Below are 15,955 nucleotides of genomic sequence, written 5' to 3'. Positions count from 1 at the left end.
TGTCGCGCTCCACTTTGGAGGAAGCAAAATGTTCGCGCCCCACCGCCCCGACAACATGGGAACAAAACCGTCCAACTTGTTGAGACTCCTCCATCCGTGCTTTTTTAATTAATAGATTAAAGAAAATTTAAATCCCAGATTGCTCTATCTGACAAAAACTAATAACGTGCAATCACTTTGTTAAAACAATGCAAATAAAGTTATATACGTGCAAAAAAATAACTCATATTTGGCAACAAAAAAAAGAAGCCGGTTGAATCCCTGTTTTCTCCCCATAGTTTCATGTTGAAGTGTCCTTGAGCAAGGCACTGAAGCCCCAGAGCTTCACGGCAGCACAAAGCTCCTTCATTACTAAGGATGATGGGTAACATTCAGAGAATAAGAATAGATTTTTTTTTTTTTTAATTTAAGAATCTCCATCTCCCCCGCGCCCCACCTGTAATACCTCCGCGCCCCACTAGAGGGTCGCGCCCCACAGTTTGAGAGCCACTGCTTTAGCCTATACACATATGCAAGTACACACGCGTGTAAATAGATGAAACCTGGATCCACACACTTGAGGTTGAACTGGTTTTCTGTATTTTCACATCATTAACGTCCTCTGGTTTCTTCCCACAGCTACTTGGCGCTGTACAAGGGGCTGGTGCCCAAGATCATGAGGCTCGGACCAGGTGACGATAAAGAGTTTCTTTATACTGGTGTTATTTAAATCGTCCGTATGTACGTATATAGTCACAGAGTTCCACGTTACAGCAGACGATAATGTTTGAATAATATTGAGATTGGTTTGTAAGAACTGAAATCTATCTTTTTTTTTTGAGTTTTTTTTTTTGAGTTTTTTGCGTCTGGGAACTCTCAAATTATTAATCTGGACAGCGCTTTCCCCAAAAGCACGCTGGTGTTAGCATTCAACTTTGCATGAGCAAGTTTCCAATGTGATGTGTGTGTGTGTGTGTGTGTGTGTGTGTGTGTGTGTGTGTGTGCGGGGGAAGCCGCTCTCAGATGTGTCAATTCGTATTATTTCTGAATCGTGGACTCGTTAACAAAAAAATAAGTTTCGATAGAATTTCAATGGAAATATCGGCGAGCGAGAACCACACTGATGTTTCCTAAACATCCTGCTCTCATCTGGAATACAATCTATTCCACACATGACACTCAAACTCAATTCTTTGATTGACTTTCTCTCTCTCTCTCTCTCTCTCTCTCTCTCTCTCTCTCAGGCGGCGCGGTGATGCTGCTGGTCTATGAATACGTGTCCGGGTGGCTGCAGAAGAACTGGTAACCAAACACAAAATAATGAAGGGAGACCAAAAAGAGTGTTTCATGGACCAACAACCCGTTCCAGTAACGTCAGACCAAATGCAATGTTTGTTTTTTTTATACCAAGAATACACAATACTGCTCTAGAAAGTAACACGCCGCCATTCATTTCAATGCAATCTCAGGAAAAACTACATCTTCATCGAAGTAACTGAAAACAGCTGCAGTATTTGAGGACTGACCAGTGCTTTTTTAATAGAAAACAGGTTTTTAACAGCGGATCAGAGACCCTGAAAAGCTTTTTTCTTAACCAGCTTCTTATTAGAAGTAATGGGGTCCTACTTGAACTCAATGTTTTCTGAATTTTCTGCCAAATTTGGAGCATTTTGGGTTATTTCACGCGAGAGATTTATGCATTTTGCGCTGCTCTCTCGCATGTTTGAAGTGGGCGGCGCTCAGCGGGCTGTCCGTCAAATCTGAGCAAACAGCCCCGATGAAGAACATTACATCTCTGAGAGTTTAACTCTGAAAGATGTATTTTATGAAGTACATTATTTAGTCGCGAGAACTCAATGTTTTCCTGCTAAATATTTAATGCTTTAGTTTTTCCAGGGTCATAATGTTTAGTTTCAAATGAAATAATAACGCAGAGAATGTAACAAAGGCCTGTTTACAAAATACCAAATCTCAGCTTAAGAGCGTTCAAGTACGATAATGAATGTTTATCATCAAACTAACACTGCTGACATCATCCATATCCATCAAACATTACTAATATGAACATATATCACTGTTATTAAAGCACGGAGCAGCAGAAAGACATTGACACATACTGTGATGCCACATAACACTGAGCCTTACTCTATATCTTAAACCATTAGTGCCTGGTCCTTTTTCAAAATGACTACGTTGAAGAAGTTTTTTTATGAATATCCTCTTTTTTTTTGCATGACTGATATTTTTATGAACCTCATTTTGAATTGGAACGTGACCTTTTTATTCAAAAGAAATTGTTCATTTTGACTTTTATCTCCATGTCGCTTGTGTGAGAAGCTCTTCATGTGCATCGCTACAACCGAATAAAAAGAAAAGCAACATGAAATATGAAACTCCTTCCTGTTTGTGCGTCCCTGAACGCTTTGTGTCCTCGTGTGTTCGCTGCTTCAGCTTGGCGTCGATACAGACGTATCGCCTTACTTCACTTTACCGCGTCTTGGCCTTCCTCCTCCTCCTCCTCCTCCAGAGCACTTAGTTGTTTGAGAACCTGTCAGCTGTAGAAGTTGTATATTCGGGGCCTCAGTAGCTTTAGTGCAAGCTAAAACAACAAGCTCAAGAAATGCAAATGTGGCTGCAGGAATGGTGGTGTGAGTGTGTGTGTGTGTGTGTGAAGGGGGGGGCTACCGCACACATTCTCCCTCTGCCATTCTATCTCTTAGGCAAATATGCAAACAGACACACACACTCACACACACACACACACACCTGTTGCACAGCCTTCGGCGTCACGGCTGCTCAGCGAGAGACTCATCTCACTCTCATCTGGCAGCAGCTTACGTTGAGCCACGTTGGCATTTGACAGCCATCATTAATGTGGGAGTTTCTCTCTCTGAAGCCAGAGTGAAGCAGGCTCCTGCCCTCTTTTGGCCCCTAGAGGGGAAGAGGAGGGGGGCCCTCGCGGTGAGAGACAAACAACAGCAGCTCGCAGACTGATGGAATTGTTAGCGCTTAACCCGTCCTCTGTAATGGAGTGCTGAGAGTGTGTGTGTGTGTGTGTGTGCTTCAGACTTTGACAGCTTGCAACATGCGCCGCGTGTATTGCTGGTAGCTGCAGCAACAGGGGACCCCACCCTTCACCTGGATTCCCTGCACGGTGCTCATCGTAAATCTTCCGCCAACACAAGAAGAAAAGGCCCCTCGTCTTCGTTTCCTTGTGGTCCGTTGCGTAAACTAAACGCTCCTCTGCGCTGCAATCAGGACGTGGCCGTACCTGCCTGTCCCGACGTGAAATTAATGATTAATATACATGTTTTATAAACATGCAGGGTTTACACTACACATGTAAGGAGCAGTGATTCATGTCTCGTGCCACACGGAACCAGACATGTGGGTTTTTTTCTTCTTCTTCTCGCTCACCTGTGAGCTCCGCGTTGCTGTTTCAAGGCATTAAGAAAACATTCTGGCTGCTGTCAGCTGCTTTTTTTTTTTTTTTTTTTTTTTGTTGGAGAGCACGCTCATTGAGCTGACGCACGCACACGAGGCCCGTGCACGCACCCAGCAGGACTCTGCTCTGTGTCACTCTCTGCACGGCTGTCTTGTTTTCTGATTGCATGCCGAGAAAGTCAAGATAACCACGTGACACTGAACGTCAGACTCGACTTCATTAATTATGAACACGTGTGTCGCCCCCCCCTCCCTTCCCCTTCCACCTCCATGGAGCTGACCAGCATCACCAGACTACAAGAGCCGGGATTATTCAGGCTTTCGAGAAGCTTGTTCCTCCCGTCTACAAAACACACTGTTCCTATTTTTTATAAATACTGTTGTCAATTAAGACGACCGCATTTTAATTTCGGTGCATGAGTCAGAGGAGACTAACAAGGCTGAGCGCGGTTCACGAAGCTTAGTTGAAAGGAAAAGTTGTTTGGCCTTATAGTGTGTGTGTGTGTGTCTGTGTGTGTGTGTGTGTGTGTGTGTCTGTGTGTGTATAGGTTGAGGTAAACAGAGGCGGGAGAAGCATGTAACGACTTTTTCATGCCGCTCAGGAGAGTCAACCATCATTTGCTGTCCCCTTTGGCGGACGGCCGTGGAGGCCGTGCGAGGGCCGCGGCGGCGGCGTGACCGTCACGTCCCTGTGATGTGGTTCACGTCCACGAGGGAAAAGAAACACTGCGAGCCCCTGAGCAACGGTCCGTGACCACTGGATGCGGGGAGAGGAGCGCTTTCCAAGTCAAATCAGGCCTCTGGGCGTCGGGGAGCGTGTTGACACTGTCACACAGGAGGGAGGGGGGAGGGAGGGGGGAGAGGGGGGGACTGTTTACAGTGTGACACCGGGAGGGTTGGATCACTCCAGCCGCCCCGCTGACCCCTCTGCAGCAGGGAGAAGATGTAGATGTAGAAGAGCAGGTGAGGAGTTTCATCCAGGTAATAACGTGTTTGTTGGTTTGAGTGGTTTCCTCTGTGAGGGCGAGCCGAGACACGCGAGGCCATTTATTACACTTTCAACTCACAACTTTCTGTAAAAGTCTTTCTGCAAACACGTCTTGTGTCTGCTGGTTTATTTCGTATTGAGCCCTCGCTCGGGCCTTTCTGTGGCCTGCAGGAGGTTCGAGTCGGGGTCAGATGACCGATGACCTCACGGGCTCTTCAACGCTCCGCCTCGCTCCGCCTCTGATGTTCAGCTTCACTGCGTCTCACACGAGCTGAGATGCAACCGATTTTAAATGATAACGCTTGACATTATTAAACTTTTGCTGTTATTTACCAAAAGGAAAGGCTTTAAAAAAATCATACTGTCAGAACACTTTTATGAGATATTTACTGAAAGATATTACTATGAAATAAAAAAAAGGAAAATGGTGAGATTAGAAAATATCACTTATTGTTATCTCAGTAATGTGCTTAATGTTTTTAAAATATAAATAAAATATGTTAAGATCTAAGTTTAGAAGAAAAGTACAATTTTGTAGTATGCGTGTGTGTATATTTATATATATATATATATATATAATATATATATTTATTTATATATGTATATATGTGTGTGTATATATACATACATATAATATATACCACATTATATATACATATGTGTTTATATATATATATGTATATGTATATATATATATATATATATATATATATATATGTATATGTATATATATATATATATATATATATATATATATATATATATATATATATATATATATATATATATATATATATATATATATATACACACACATATAAAATGGCTTAATTAGTTGAACCCATGTATTCCTTCAGCATTGAGCTAATATTCTGGCATAAATGTTTATGAATATATAAATGGCCATATTAAGTGTAATGAGGTGAGATTATTTTAATGACTAAAACATTTGAAAGAATCGCTTTGTGGCGACTGAAACTGGCTCAAAGCGTTTTTCTGATGAACTTCCTCAGTGAGCCGTGACGCTCGGTAATAGAGACGCCAGGCCTCGCCAGCGCGGACGCATACTTTTTATGAAAAGCAGTTTCCTGCAAATGTAAAACAGGCCGGCGGGCTAGAAAACCCCTGAATGTACCTGAAGGTAACAGAGAGGAGGATATATATACATATATAGAGATATATATGTATATATACACGTCTGCTGGGTCAGAATATAAACTTTTGAGGTTTTTCGCCACCAAAAAAACAACTATCAGACTCCATGAAGACCAATAACAGCCAAACAATTTAATGAGATACATTCAATTTCATTGTGCAACATTTGTCAATCATTAACGCTCGAGACTCCAACATTAGACCAAAGCCAATCTTGTCTAAACGTCCGTGGAGCTTGCTGTCTGTAAGGCCAATTGCACTTCATTCAACGAACCTTAACCTAATAAATAAACTTCCCTCCGAGCTCCTGCATACAGCTACTTTTATTATTATTATTATTTTTAGAGAAGTGGGAAAACAAGTGGAGCCAGTTGCTTTTATCGAAACATAACGCAAAATAAAGCATACAAACAAATATATATTTAAAAAAAAACAATAGCAATTATAAAGCACCCTGAAACACTAATGCAAAGTCCCCCCCCCCCCCCCCCCCCCCTCTTTGATTGCGTACTCGTGAAGTTATACGTTACCCCATTTTGCCCAAAGACATTTGCAGAAGTGTGCAATGAAAGAATCTGAGAGGAATTGTGTTGACGGATGGAGGAGCGGCCGCACATCAGTCCTTCAGTGCACCTGTGCCCTGCAAAGTTCTCTCAAACCAGTTGGTTGGTGGGGAAAAAAACGACAGTTTATTCCTTGTGTGTCTTTAGTCTGACTGTGTGGAGGAGGAGGAGGAGGAGGAGGAGGAGGAGGAGGAAGAGGAGGAGGCACAAATATGGGTCCTGGGGGCCGAGTCCTTCGTGGAAAGGAGGCAGCGGGAATGAAGTGAAGCCACAGGGGACAGACTTGTTGTCTCCTGTCCTCGCCGTCTCTCACAACCCCCGACCCTCCCGCCCTCCATCGCTCCCTCCCTCCCTTCAGTCTGACGAGGCGGCGACCCCGGGGAGGAGGGGGGGGGGTCTGGACGGCGTCACGAGCCGGCCCATCGTGCCCTCTCTCTCGACATAAAAAAAGAAGAAGAAGAAGAAGGCCGGCGGCGTCGCATCACAGCTGCGGGGAGATGGCGCACTGCCACTGGCCCGCCGCCGCCGCCGCCATGTGGGAGCGGTCGCAGAGGCCGACGTGGTGCCGCTGCACCCCGTGCAGGGTGACGCTCGGGTGGTGGGACGGCGGCAGGGACGGGTGCTGGGTGCTGTGGCAGAGCTGTTCACTGTGGGCGAGCCATTCGGCGTCTAGAGGGAGGGAGGGAGGGAGGGAGAAGAGAGACGAGTCAGAGGTCAGAAAGGTCACCGGTGGAGGGAGGCCTCCGCGCTCGCTCTGCGGTTCGCCTCAGAATTGAAAACATGAAATGATCCGCCGCAAAAAAAACTAGCCTGCATTGTTTGGTGACCCGCCCCAACCAGGTACACACACACACACACACACACACACACACACACACAAGCTGTTGAGCTACTTGTATAAAGCAGGAAAAGGCCGAGCTGCAGAGGAAAGTGATTGAATTTTTAAAAAAAACAGCAGAAACTTTCGCAGCCACCACATAAAAAAAACATTTTCCCCAATTGTGATGAAAGCATGAACGATCAATTATGCGCTCTCGTGCCCCTGGAACATATTAGAGATGGATAAAAACCACACAACATGCGTGATTGCTCGTCTGTCTGTGGGACTTGTTTTCTAAACCCCTCCCCTCCTCCTCCTCCAACACAAAGTGGACGTTTACTCTGCGCTGATGTAGCACGTCAGACGGTGGGAGACGGGGTGGTTTTAGGGGGGTGGGGGGTCCATGAAACAGATGTCAGGAGAGATTGAGAGTGAAAGGGCAGGAAGAGGCGAAATATGATAGAGAAGGAGGCGAAACATGGGGTTCGGAGCATGAATGGGCTTCCTCGCTCTCCTGGCACGGCGACAGGACTTAACTTGAGGAATTCAGCAAAGCATTTCAACAGGGAGGCCGAGTTTCTGTCGCTGGGTGGTCCCCGACTACTGAGGATGGCTTCTAAAAATGGGATCTTTTGGGGTTTGGTGACTTCATCGTCCACAAGAGTCACTGCCGGCTGCTTTGAGATAGATATTAAAAATAAAGGTTATACTGTGAGCTGGCCGTTGTGGCATGACTATAGAGGGAAAGTAGTTGTGTGTGTGTGTGTGTGTTTGTGGGTGTTTGGGTGTGTGTCTGGTGGTGTTTGTGGGAGATGTATCTTCGACTTTACTGAAGCTCATTTCAGCAGCTTTGAACTAAAATAATGTTTTTCTGTTTTTTTCGTGTTTTTTTTCAATTAAATCAGTTGGAAGAAAAAAATGTTTTTAATTAAACTAAAGGATGATCACATCTTCCAGTAAAGAAAAGCACCATTTGTAACACACACACACACACACACACACACACACACACACACACACACACACACACACACACACTATTATGCAATCAAGATGCACTCGATCTTTAGAAATGACTGCAGAGACAAATCCACACCTGTCTGACACAAAGTCAACAGCTTTTATTTATGACCCTTATAAGATTATATATATATATATATATATATATATATATATATATATATATATATATATATATATATATATTAGGTTTTATTAAGTATTAACATACCTATAAAATTATATTTGCATATTCTATCCTAGCAAAATTACAACGTGTGTGTATTGTATTTAAATATTAATAATCTTTAAATCATTTGTTTAGGTTATTTTTATCTTGTTTAGATTTTGTGTTTGTTATAAATAACACGTGTTTTGGTGTCATTTTGACGTTGGATTATTAATAACAAGTCAATATTAAATGAAAGCCTCGACGTCATTCATCCAAATAATTACAACTCCAACGTGTTTACTTTGTCACGCTCTGATCCCTTTGTTTATATTTTAAATAAACCATTAGAACTATTTAAAGCACCTTTATTTCACGTGTAAAACTATATATATATATATATATATATATATATATATATATATATATATATATATATATATATATATATATATATATAAAGTGGACTTTTCTGGTTGTCCTTTTTTCTGAAAGTTTGAAACTCTTTTCTGAACCCCGCGCGGCCGCGCGCACTGAGCTCGCGCCTGGACCTTGAATCTATTTTTAATAACGCTCCTCTCGTGTCTCCCAGAGAGGATCCCTTGGGTGCCCCCTCGCCCCGCCAGCAGCGCCAACAGGCCACGTGGTCCTCTGGCCGCACACAGAAACCAAGGGGATGGGATTTAGGCCGGATGATGCGTTCACTGTCCCGTTTGGATTGTCGGTTTTACGCGGAGAGAATACGAATTAAGACAATAAGACAAAATTAAGGAAAACAAATGACACTTTGTTTTGGAAATCCGGACGAAATTAATCGCTTTTTGAACTCTGTTCGGTATGACGTCACTCTTTTACAGCGTTTCTCTCAGAAGAAGAAACGCTGATCTATTTGGCGCTTTGCTCGGCTGGAACTCTTACTTTTGTTTTTCAGGCAATAAAATATGTAATTTATAGAGTTGTTATTTTCTGCATTTAATGGCTCACTTCTGCTTTTTTTGCACGGTTGCTTTTCTCAGTCCTCACGGTCCGCGTGTGCGCCTCGTGACGTAACGTGCGCGCGGCCCTGTTGGAGAAGTCCCCGCGTCATGAAGGGACAACAACAAAAAAAAGCGGCATGACTTTATGTTTTTGTTGATAATTTAATTTGGGTTTGTCACGACAATCACACGCCCTGTCAAAATAAGAGAAACGGGGACGCATGCGCGCGCGCGCGCGCGCGCACACACACACACACACACACACACACACACACACACACACACACGCATACACAAACACACACGCCGGACACTCATAGCCGCTCATTTAAGTTCTCTAGAAAACAAAAAATAAAAGCCTGTTAAACGATTAAAATGTATTTTGTTACGTGATGAAAATCTAAGTATATTTATGGAGTATAATAATTTTTATTATGAAAACTAAGTATTTTAAATTAACGTGAGTGTGTGGAATTCGGTGTCTTCATCTACTTGTTTGTGGGTATTTGCGTATTAATGTTTAGGTCTGCACAACAATTATTTTGAAAATAACTGCTCCATTCTTTCTCTGAATCAGACAAATTATGCAAAAGTAAATATTCTTCTGGCTCAAGCTCTGAAAGCATTACAAATACGGAAGCCTGTTAGAATAATCCAGAAGAAAAAACCTTTTAGTTTGTTGACGCTCATATTTATGTGTCCAACCAGTTTCTGAGAGTTAAACGCGCCACAAATAATGAAACAACAACAACAAATCACGCTTGAGAACCAGACTCAAGACAACAATCCCAATCTGTTCACGCACTAAATATGAAACGAGTTGCACTCGAAATGATTCATAAGCACCGAGCCTGCAGCAGGCTGTGCAGGAAGTGGAACAATAATAAGATATGTTGTATGAAGCACCATCACCAAGAAGCCAGCAGAAGAAACGCATTAACGCTGTGAAATGTCAGAGCCACGTCATTATTCAAATGCTCCAAAAAACTCAAAAGTCCAGTGAGATTAAAAGCCAGTTTGGATACAATCTCTTCACCAATGTTGCATTTTTTTAGGTTACAAAAAAAACGAGGTGTCTATATTATTTTTTTAGCTGTGTATTTAGCTTCAGGTTCTAAATGTTCTCCAAGACATTAAAGTGGAAATGAGTCCCGTTTGTAACGATGCATTGTCGCTGGAAAAGGATGAACTGTCACTAACGGAGGGGTAAGAGAGGGAGGGAGGGAGGAAGAGGAGATTTTAAGATTAGGAAATGACCCGCACAGGCCGCTGCTGCTCGTGCCTCGATAGCTGTATTAGACCAGAAGCCACGTGACATTTTGCACGATTATTTGTCCTTTTACGCACAAATAACTCATCCATCCAAAAGGCTCCAGTGTGCGTAAAGTTTAAAAATAAAAACGTTTCTATTCTTGATCATAAACACGAAAAGCAGTTTTAGTGTCTAATGCAATATTTACATAATCTGCACATCGATACACGTTTTAATAAGATGCTCGTGAAATAATATTAACATATATGATGTTACTACATTTAATGTATCAATAAACGTCATCGGGCCTTTAACTGCCTCTGATCGGGATTTTTTTTCGCTTCGAACGTTGTAATTATTCATTTTTTCCCACGTGCCTTAAAATATATATTTCATAGAGTGAATGAAACTATGCATTTTTGCTTCTACATGCTTTGGTTCCCATTGAGGATCAGTTTGAGTTGGAGACTCTCTGGTGGGTCCAAAGCGTCTTCCTGTCGGGGGACAAATTAGATTTACTTCCACCGGCTCCCTCCAATGTGCGTGATGGATATTATTTTAAACACACTGGGAAAGTCATAACTCGATAAAGAGCTTTTTATATATATATATATATATATATATATATATATATATATATATATATATATATATATATATATATATATATGCGTTTTGCACATGTGGAAATAGTATTTTTTGGATGTTAGTAAAATAATTGTCGTGCGTAAAATCCTTCTCTTCTGAGATTAGTAATCCTTTACATAATGTCTTGATATTTTAGCTGCTATTCCCCATTAAAAATTAAGATTTAAAATCATTTTTTTAATCTGCTGAAATCCCTTTAGTGCACACGAGCTCTCACCTCACCAAACGGAGGCCTGTACTGTAAAACTCAGCATAAAACTCCTGCCACAAACATCTGCTAATAATTTAGAAACGCACACATTGTTTAGAAAGGAAGCTTTTCCAAACACATTCCTCGCCCTTGTGATTCCTCCTCGGAATATCTGCCTTCAGTTTATCTTGTTTAGATTGCCCGAGTTCTGTGGAGGTGGAGGGGAGCGCGCGCATGGTAGCCATGAATCCTGACAGCAAAGCACTGACAGCGCGTCGCTTCCTGCCACTGGAAAACCAGCTCTGAGGAGGGGAAGAAGGAAAAAAACCCTTTCACAACACCGAGCCGACCGTTAACACTGATTTATGCCGGATCCCGTTTCACTGTTTCCAAAACAGTTGTGTGTATCACCATCTTATGGGCCTGTATTACCTGCACGTGACACGTATAGAGGCGACCATCACAACACGTGCGGCACAAAAACGCGTCTCAAAAACACACGCACACAAAAAACCTGCACAAAATGTCTGGCTCCGCGTAATGGCAAACATTCAGCACACCTCATTCTGATGCACTTCATCTCACCGCCTTCCCCTCCGCTGTCCCTCTAATATTCCACATCCGCCTCTTAATTATTACTGCAAGCCGGACCATCTGTTTCTGGACTAACTTGCCTCCCTTTTTCAAATCAATATCAGCCGGCAGGTCAACTGGTATTTAAGCTCTCTCTCTTTCTCTTTCTCGCTCTCCACTTTGGAGTTACTTTTCGAGGCCAAAACAATCACAGAAAATCACTAAAAAAAATGTAAAAAAGCATCCACTTTCTCTCTCAAACACCCATTCTGCGCGGACGCCCTTCTTCAGACAGTTTAAATGTAGTGCAATAAAGAAAAGCCACCGCCCTCCGAGCAGCCATGCTTACTTTGTTGCTCTGTAATAGACCGTATCCCCAGAATATCTGTCACAGAGTGCGAAGAGGGCCATATCCTGTGCATGGCCATGTGTCCGGGGAGGGTGGGCATGCCAGGGGGAGTGGGCACTTTGGACGTCGGGTATGAGTACAAGTGGTTGTAAGGTATCGTGGGTTGGGGCGGCGGGTGATGCGCCTGCTTGCCCGACTCGTACTGGCTCTGCTGGGAGAGATTCCCGATCTTGTTGCGCAGGATCCGACTGATGGAGCTCACGGAGGGCAGATTGAATTTGTCGCAGACCCCGTCGGCGAGTAGCCTGTCCCGGATCTCCCAGGCAAAAATCCCCGGGTCCCTCTGCTTGTATGTCCGTATGTGCTTGACCACGGTGGGCGTGGTGACCCGCGGCTTGCTGCCCCCGATGGCCCCCGGGAGGATGGAGCCGGTCTCGTTGTAGCGGGCCAGGATCTTGCTGACGCAGCCGTGGGAGACGCGCAGCTGCCTGCTGATGTCACAGGGTCGAATCCCGAGCTGGGCCAGCTCCACTATCCGGAGCCGGATGGCGTTGGGGAGCGGCCTGCCGTTCACGAACACACCGCCGAGCTGGTTCACCTCACCGAAGGCTGGCTCTGGTGTGGAAAACACACACACACACACACACACACACACACACACACACACACACACACACACACACACACACACACACACACACACACACACAGAGCGGGCGGAACAATGAGACAGTGAGAACCGAGCAAAAGGCCCAACACACACCGCTTTAACCGGGTTAAAGCGCGTTACAACAGGTCTGATATTTAAACCCATAATTGTGAAACATCATTCAAATATGACAAACGTGTTTGAATCTACTTTTCTCATGTTTGCCATTCAAAAGATTCAATATGTGAGCAGAACTATTTTACGTGTCTAAATAGTTCGTTCATGACACAAAAGTACAGTTTTTTAAAATGTTGTCACCACACACACACAAAGGTTTCCCTCTAAATTACAAATGGATCCCTATTTATTCACTATTTATTTGTGCGTAATGTTTGGGTGAGAAGCGCCAACCGGTGGCTGCGAGTTGCTGCAGCGCGCGCGGAGTGAAACTTCAGAAAGTCCAAACCTGTGCGTAATGACACATGTCAGAACTCAGTCTGCGGTGTCCTCCCACCGGATAAGCAGCGAAACCGAGCCGCCAAAACACGAGCCACGGCTGGTGTCGCGCGCTTCGTTTCTCCCCCCAACCCCTCCTGCTGCATCCCTCACGAGAAGGAACAACAACATACTCGTAATAAGAAACTCACCCATCGCGTTAAAGCCGCAAACAAAGAACACGGCGTCCGGTGTGTGCCCTCTGCGTGGATCCTGCTCCGCGTCCAGCGTGTCCACTGTGTCCGAAACCGCGTCCAAGGAAAAAGTCTTCCTGCGCGGATAAGGAGGAACAAGAGGGACAAAATGCTCGATCTGTTTCCTGACGCCGCTGCAGACAGGCTTACATTTCAATCTGTGGAAATCAGGAGGCAGGACTTCCAGCGCGTCCGCCCCGCTGATTGGCTCACAGCCCCGACAGACTTTCCAGATTTATCCGAGCTGCGTCGCTATTGGTCTAAAAAAGTTTGACATGACGGATCCACGGAGACCCCCCCTCGCCCTCTCGACCCCCTCGACCCTCTCCTCCTCCTCCTCCTCTTGCTCCCATCAGAGAGCAAAGCCGGGGACATGCCACCATGAATGCTTATTGAGATATGGTGAGTAAAGAAATATCAAGATTCTAGATCTCCACCTTTTCAATCGTGATGTGGCGCTAAATAAAAACACGCGTAAAAGCTCCAGTGACAAGGAACCATCACCTGGGGAAAAAATGCAAATGTTTTCATAACAAAAGCTCAACATTTTCCTATTAAAACCACATATGACGTATAATACATGTAACCATTCATGTGTTTGTTCTATCTTTGTTACCTGGATGAGTTCTTTCCAAAGCAAAAGGTTAGAATAAAAAGTAAAAGGTGGAACACCTGAGTGTGGCTGCTGTTCCGCTCCACTAGACCAGCAGTCATCGCGACCTTTTAAATGGCACCATTACGCAAATGGGAGGAAATGAATGATTGAGTTTGAGAAATGCAGTTGGCTGATGTTTTAACATTTGTATCTGGATTATCACCTTCATGTGTCGCCCATTTTTGAGCCTCTCCATTACGCACCAGAGAAGCACCGACTGCTGAAACCAATCCTCCACGGGGATGATCTGGAGCTGGTCAAAGTGTTTCAACCTTTGGAAAAAATCTCCGCTCATGCGTAAACATAAATGACAGAAGTCTAGTTTTATCTCCTGTGCCAATTTTAAATCACCCATGTTGTGATTTATTTCGACGTGTGCAAAAGGAACATTACGCGCAACAGTGTTCCCCTCTTTCATTTTCAAACTACAAATCCATTCGATCTGCATCATAGTTGTAGTTATAGCCGAATGCCACCTTTGTTTGTGCGCCAATTATGCTTTGCATGCATTGAGGCAAACACAGCTCTTATAATAAAGACATTGCCTTTTTATGTTTTAACCTTGACATAATTCGCTTGTAAAATAATTATCCGCACACCAATATATTCTAAAGAGATTATTTCTAACTATACTTCCTCTGCTTATGCTGTCGCTGCAGAAACTTCACTTGTAAGCAATAAGAAAGATTTGCTGCTTCTCGACATGAGAAACAAACACAGGCCATAACTTTGCGCCTTCACGCTCTCCCCAATTTTCTGACACATGCTTTAAGTTTTTTCCTCGTGTCATATTTTTTTTTTAAAAAAGGCCACGGCGCATGACTGACCTTCACCTCGGCGCGAGCTAAAGGGATCAACGTGCATGTAAACATCAACACTGCGCTCCTGCAGAGCCGCGCAATCAGGAATATTGTTTTGCAAAACCTCTACTGCGGGTAACACACACACACACACACACACACACACACACACACACACACACACACACACACACAGCGACGCTGGCTGCGAGGGCCCCGGCGCGTCCACGACGCGTCCCCGTGTTTGGTGGAAGCTCTGCGGGCTGGACGCACGCGTCCACGCACCTCTGGTTCTCAGCGCTCCAGGATGGCGCAGTGAAAGTGCACAAATTGTGTGCATTTTAACGCAATACGAGTGTTTTTAAGGAGCCGTGTTTTCACCTTTCTTCTTCTTTTGGAAATAGTTTTCTTTACGTGACGAGTTTAGACTAAAAAAACAATCGGCTGAGGTTCTTAGTGCAGTTAGTTTGAGTTGTTCTTATTTACCAACGCCTCTGCCCCCGAGCTGCCCACCCTGCAGGCCTCTAATGCGTCAAGGATAATGTTTACCGTGGGGAAACGTGCTCGACTTGTTTCCTCTGCTGGCTGAAATAACACAAGGTCAGTGTCGAAGGATCAAAGGTCTGCAAACTGCTCCATCTTCAGCTTCTTTTTCTTTTTTTTTGTTAGGGGACCGAACGGACACCTGAGCTTCCTCCTCTTGTGTGTGTGTGTGTGTGTGTGTGTGTGTGTGTGTGTGTGTGTGTGTGTGTGTGTGTGTGTGTGTGTGTGTGTGTGTGTGTGTGTGTGTTATCCTCGGTGAGAGTCCACCTGATGACGCTGCATCAGCGTGTTTATATTATTGGCATCACACCGCACATTGTGATAAATACATTGGAAATACATAAATGCAGGTTATTGACATGTAGAAAAAAAATCTGACAAATTATGTCATTATTACACTCGGACGAATCACCGCACTGCGATTATTATTATTATTGTTATTATATTATAGGCTATTATAGTATTATTGTTATTACGCGTTGGTTGAACGCGCACTGCTATGCTTAGTTAATA

At 43.9% G+C, this 15,955-nt stretch overlaps 2 protein-coding genes across 2 annotated transcripts in view; one reads left to right on the top strand and one right to left on the bottom strand.

Annotated features, from left to right (window-relative positions):
• Window positions 1-2,365, top strand: part of slc25a21 (solute carrier family 25 member 21) — an 83,173-nt gene extending 80,808 nt beyond the window's left edge. The window contains exons 10-11 of the mRNA XM_068580431.1: window positions 619-671; window positions 1,224-2,365. Coding sequence (XP_068436532.1) covers window positions 619-671; window positions 1,224-1,285 — 115 coding nt within the window. The 3' untranslated portion in view covers window positions 1,286-2,365. The remainder of the gene's footprint in view (window positions 1-618; window positions 672-1,223) is intronic.
• A 4,245-nt stretch (window positions 2,366-6,610) lies between these two features.
• On the bottom strand, window positions 6,611-14,034 carry pax9 (paired box 9). The gene is made up of 3 exons (XM_068580813.1): window positions 14,016-14,034; window positions 12,107-12,721; window positions 6,611-6,798 (listed from the first exon to the last, which is right to left on the bottom strand). The coding sequence occupies exons 1-3, from the start codon at window positions 14,032-14,034 to the stop codon at window positions 6,611-6,613; spliced, it is 822 nt and encodes a 273-aa protein (XP_068436914.1).
• Window positions 14,035-15,955: the final 1,921 nt, after the last annotated feature.

The sequence above is a fragment of the Clinocottus analis genome, unplaced genomic scaffold (genome assembly GCF_023055335.1).
Source record: "Clinocottus analis isolate CAN_PGR_092001 unplaced genomic scaffold, fCliAna1.0.p SCAF_17, whole genome shotgun sequence".
Lineage (NCBI taxonomy): Eukaryota > Metazoa > Chordata > Actinopteri > Perciformes > Cottidae > Clinocottus > Clinocottus analis.
Note: the sequence above shows the minus strand (reverse complement) of the source record. Positions and strands in the feature narration are given on the sequence as shown.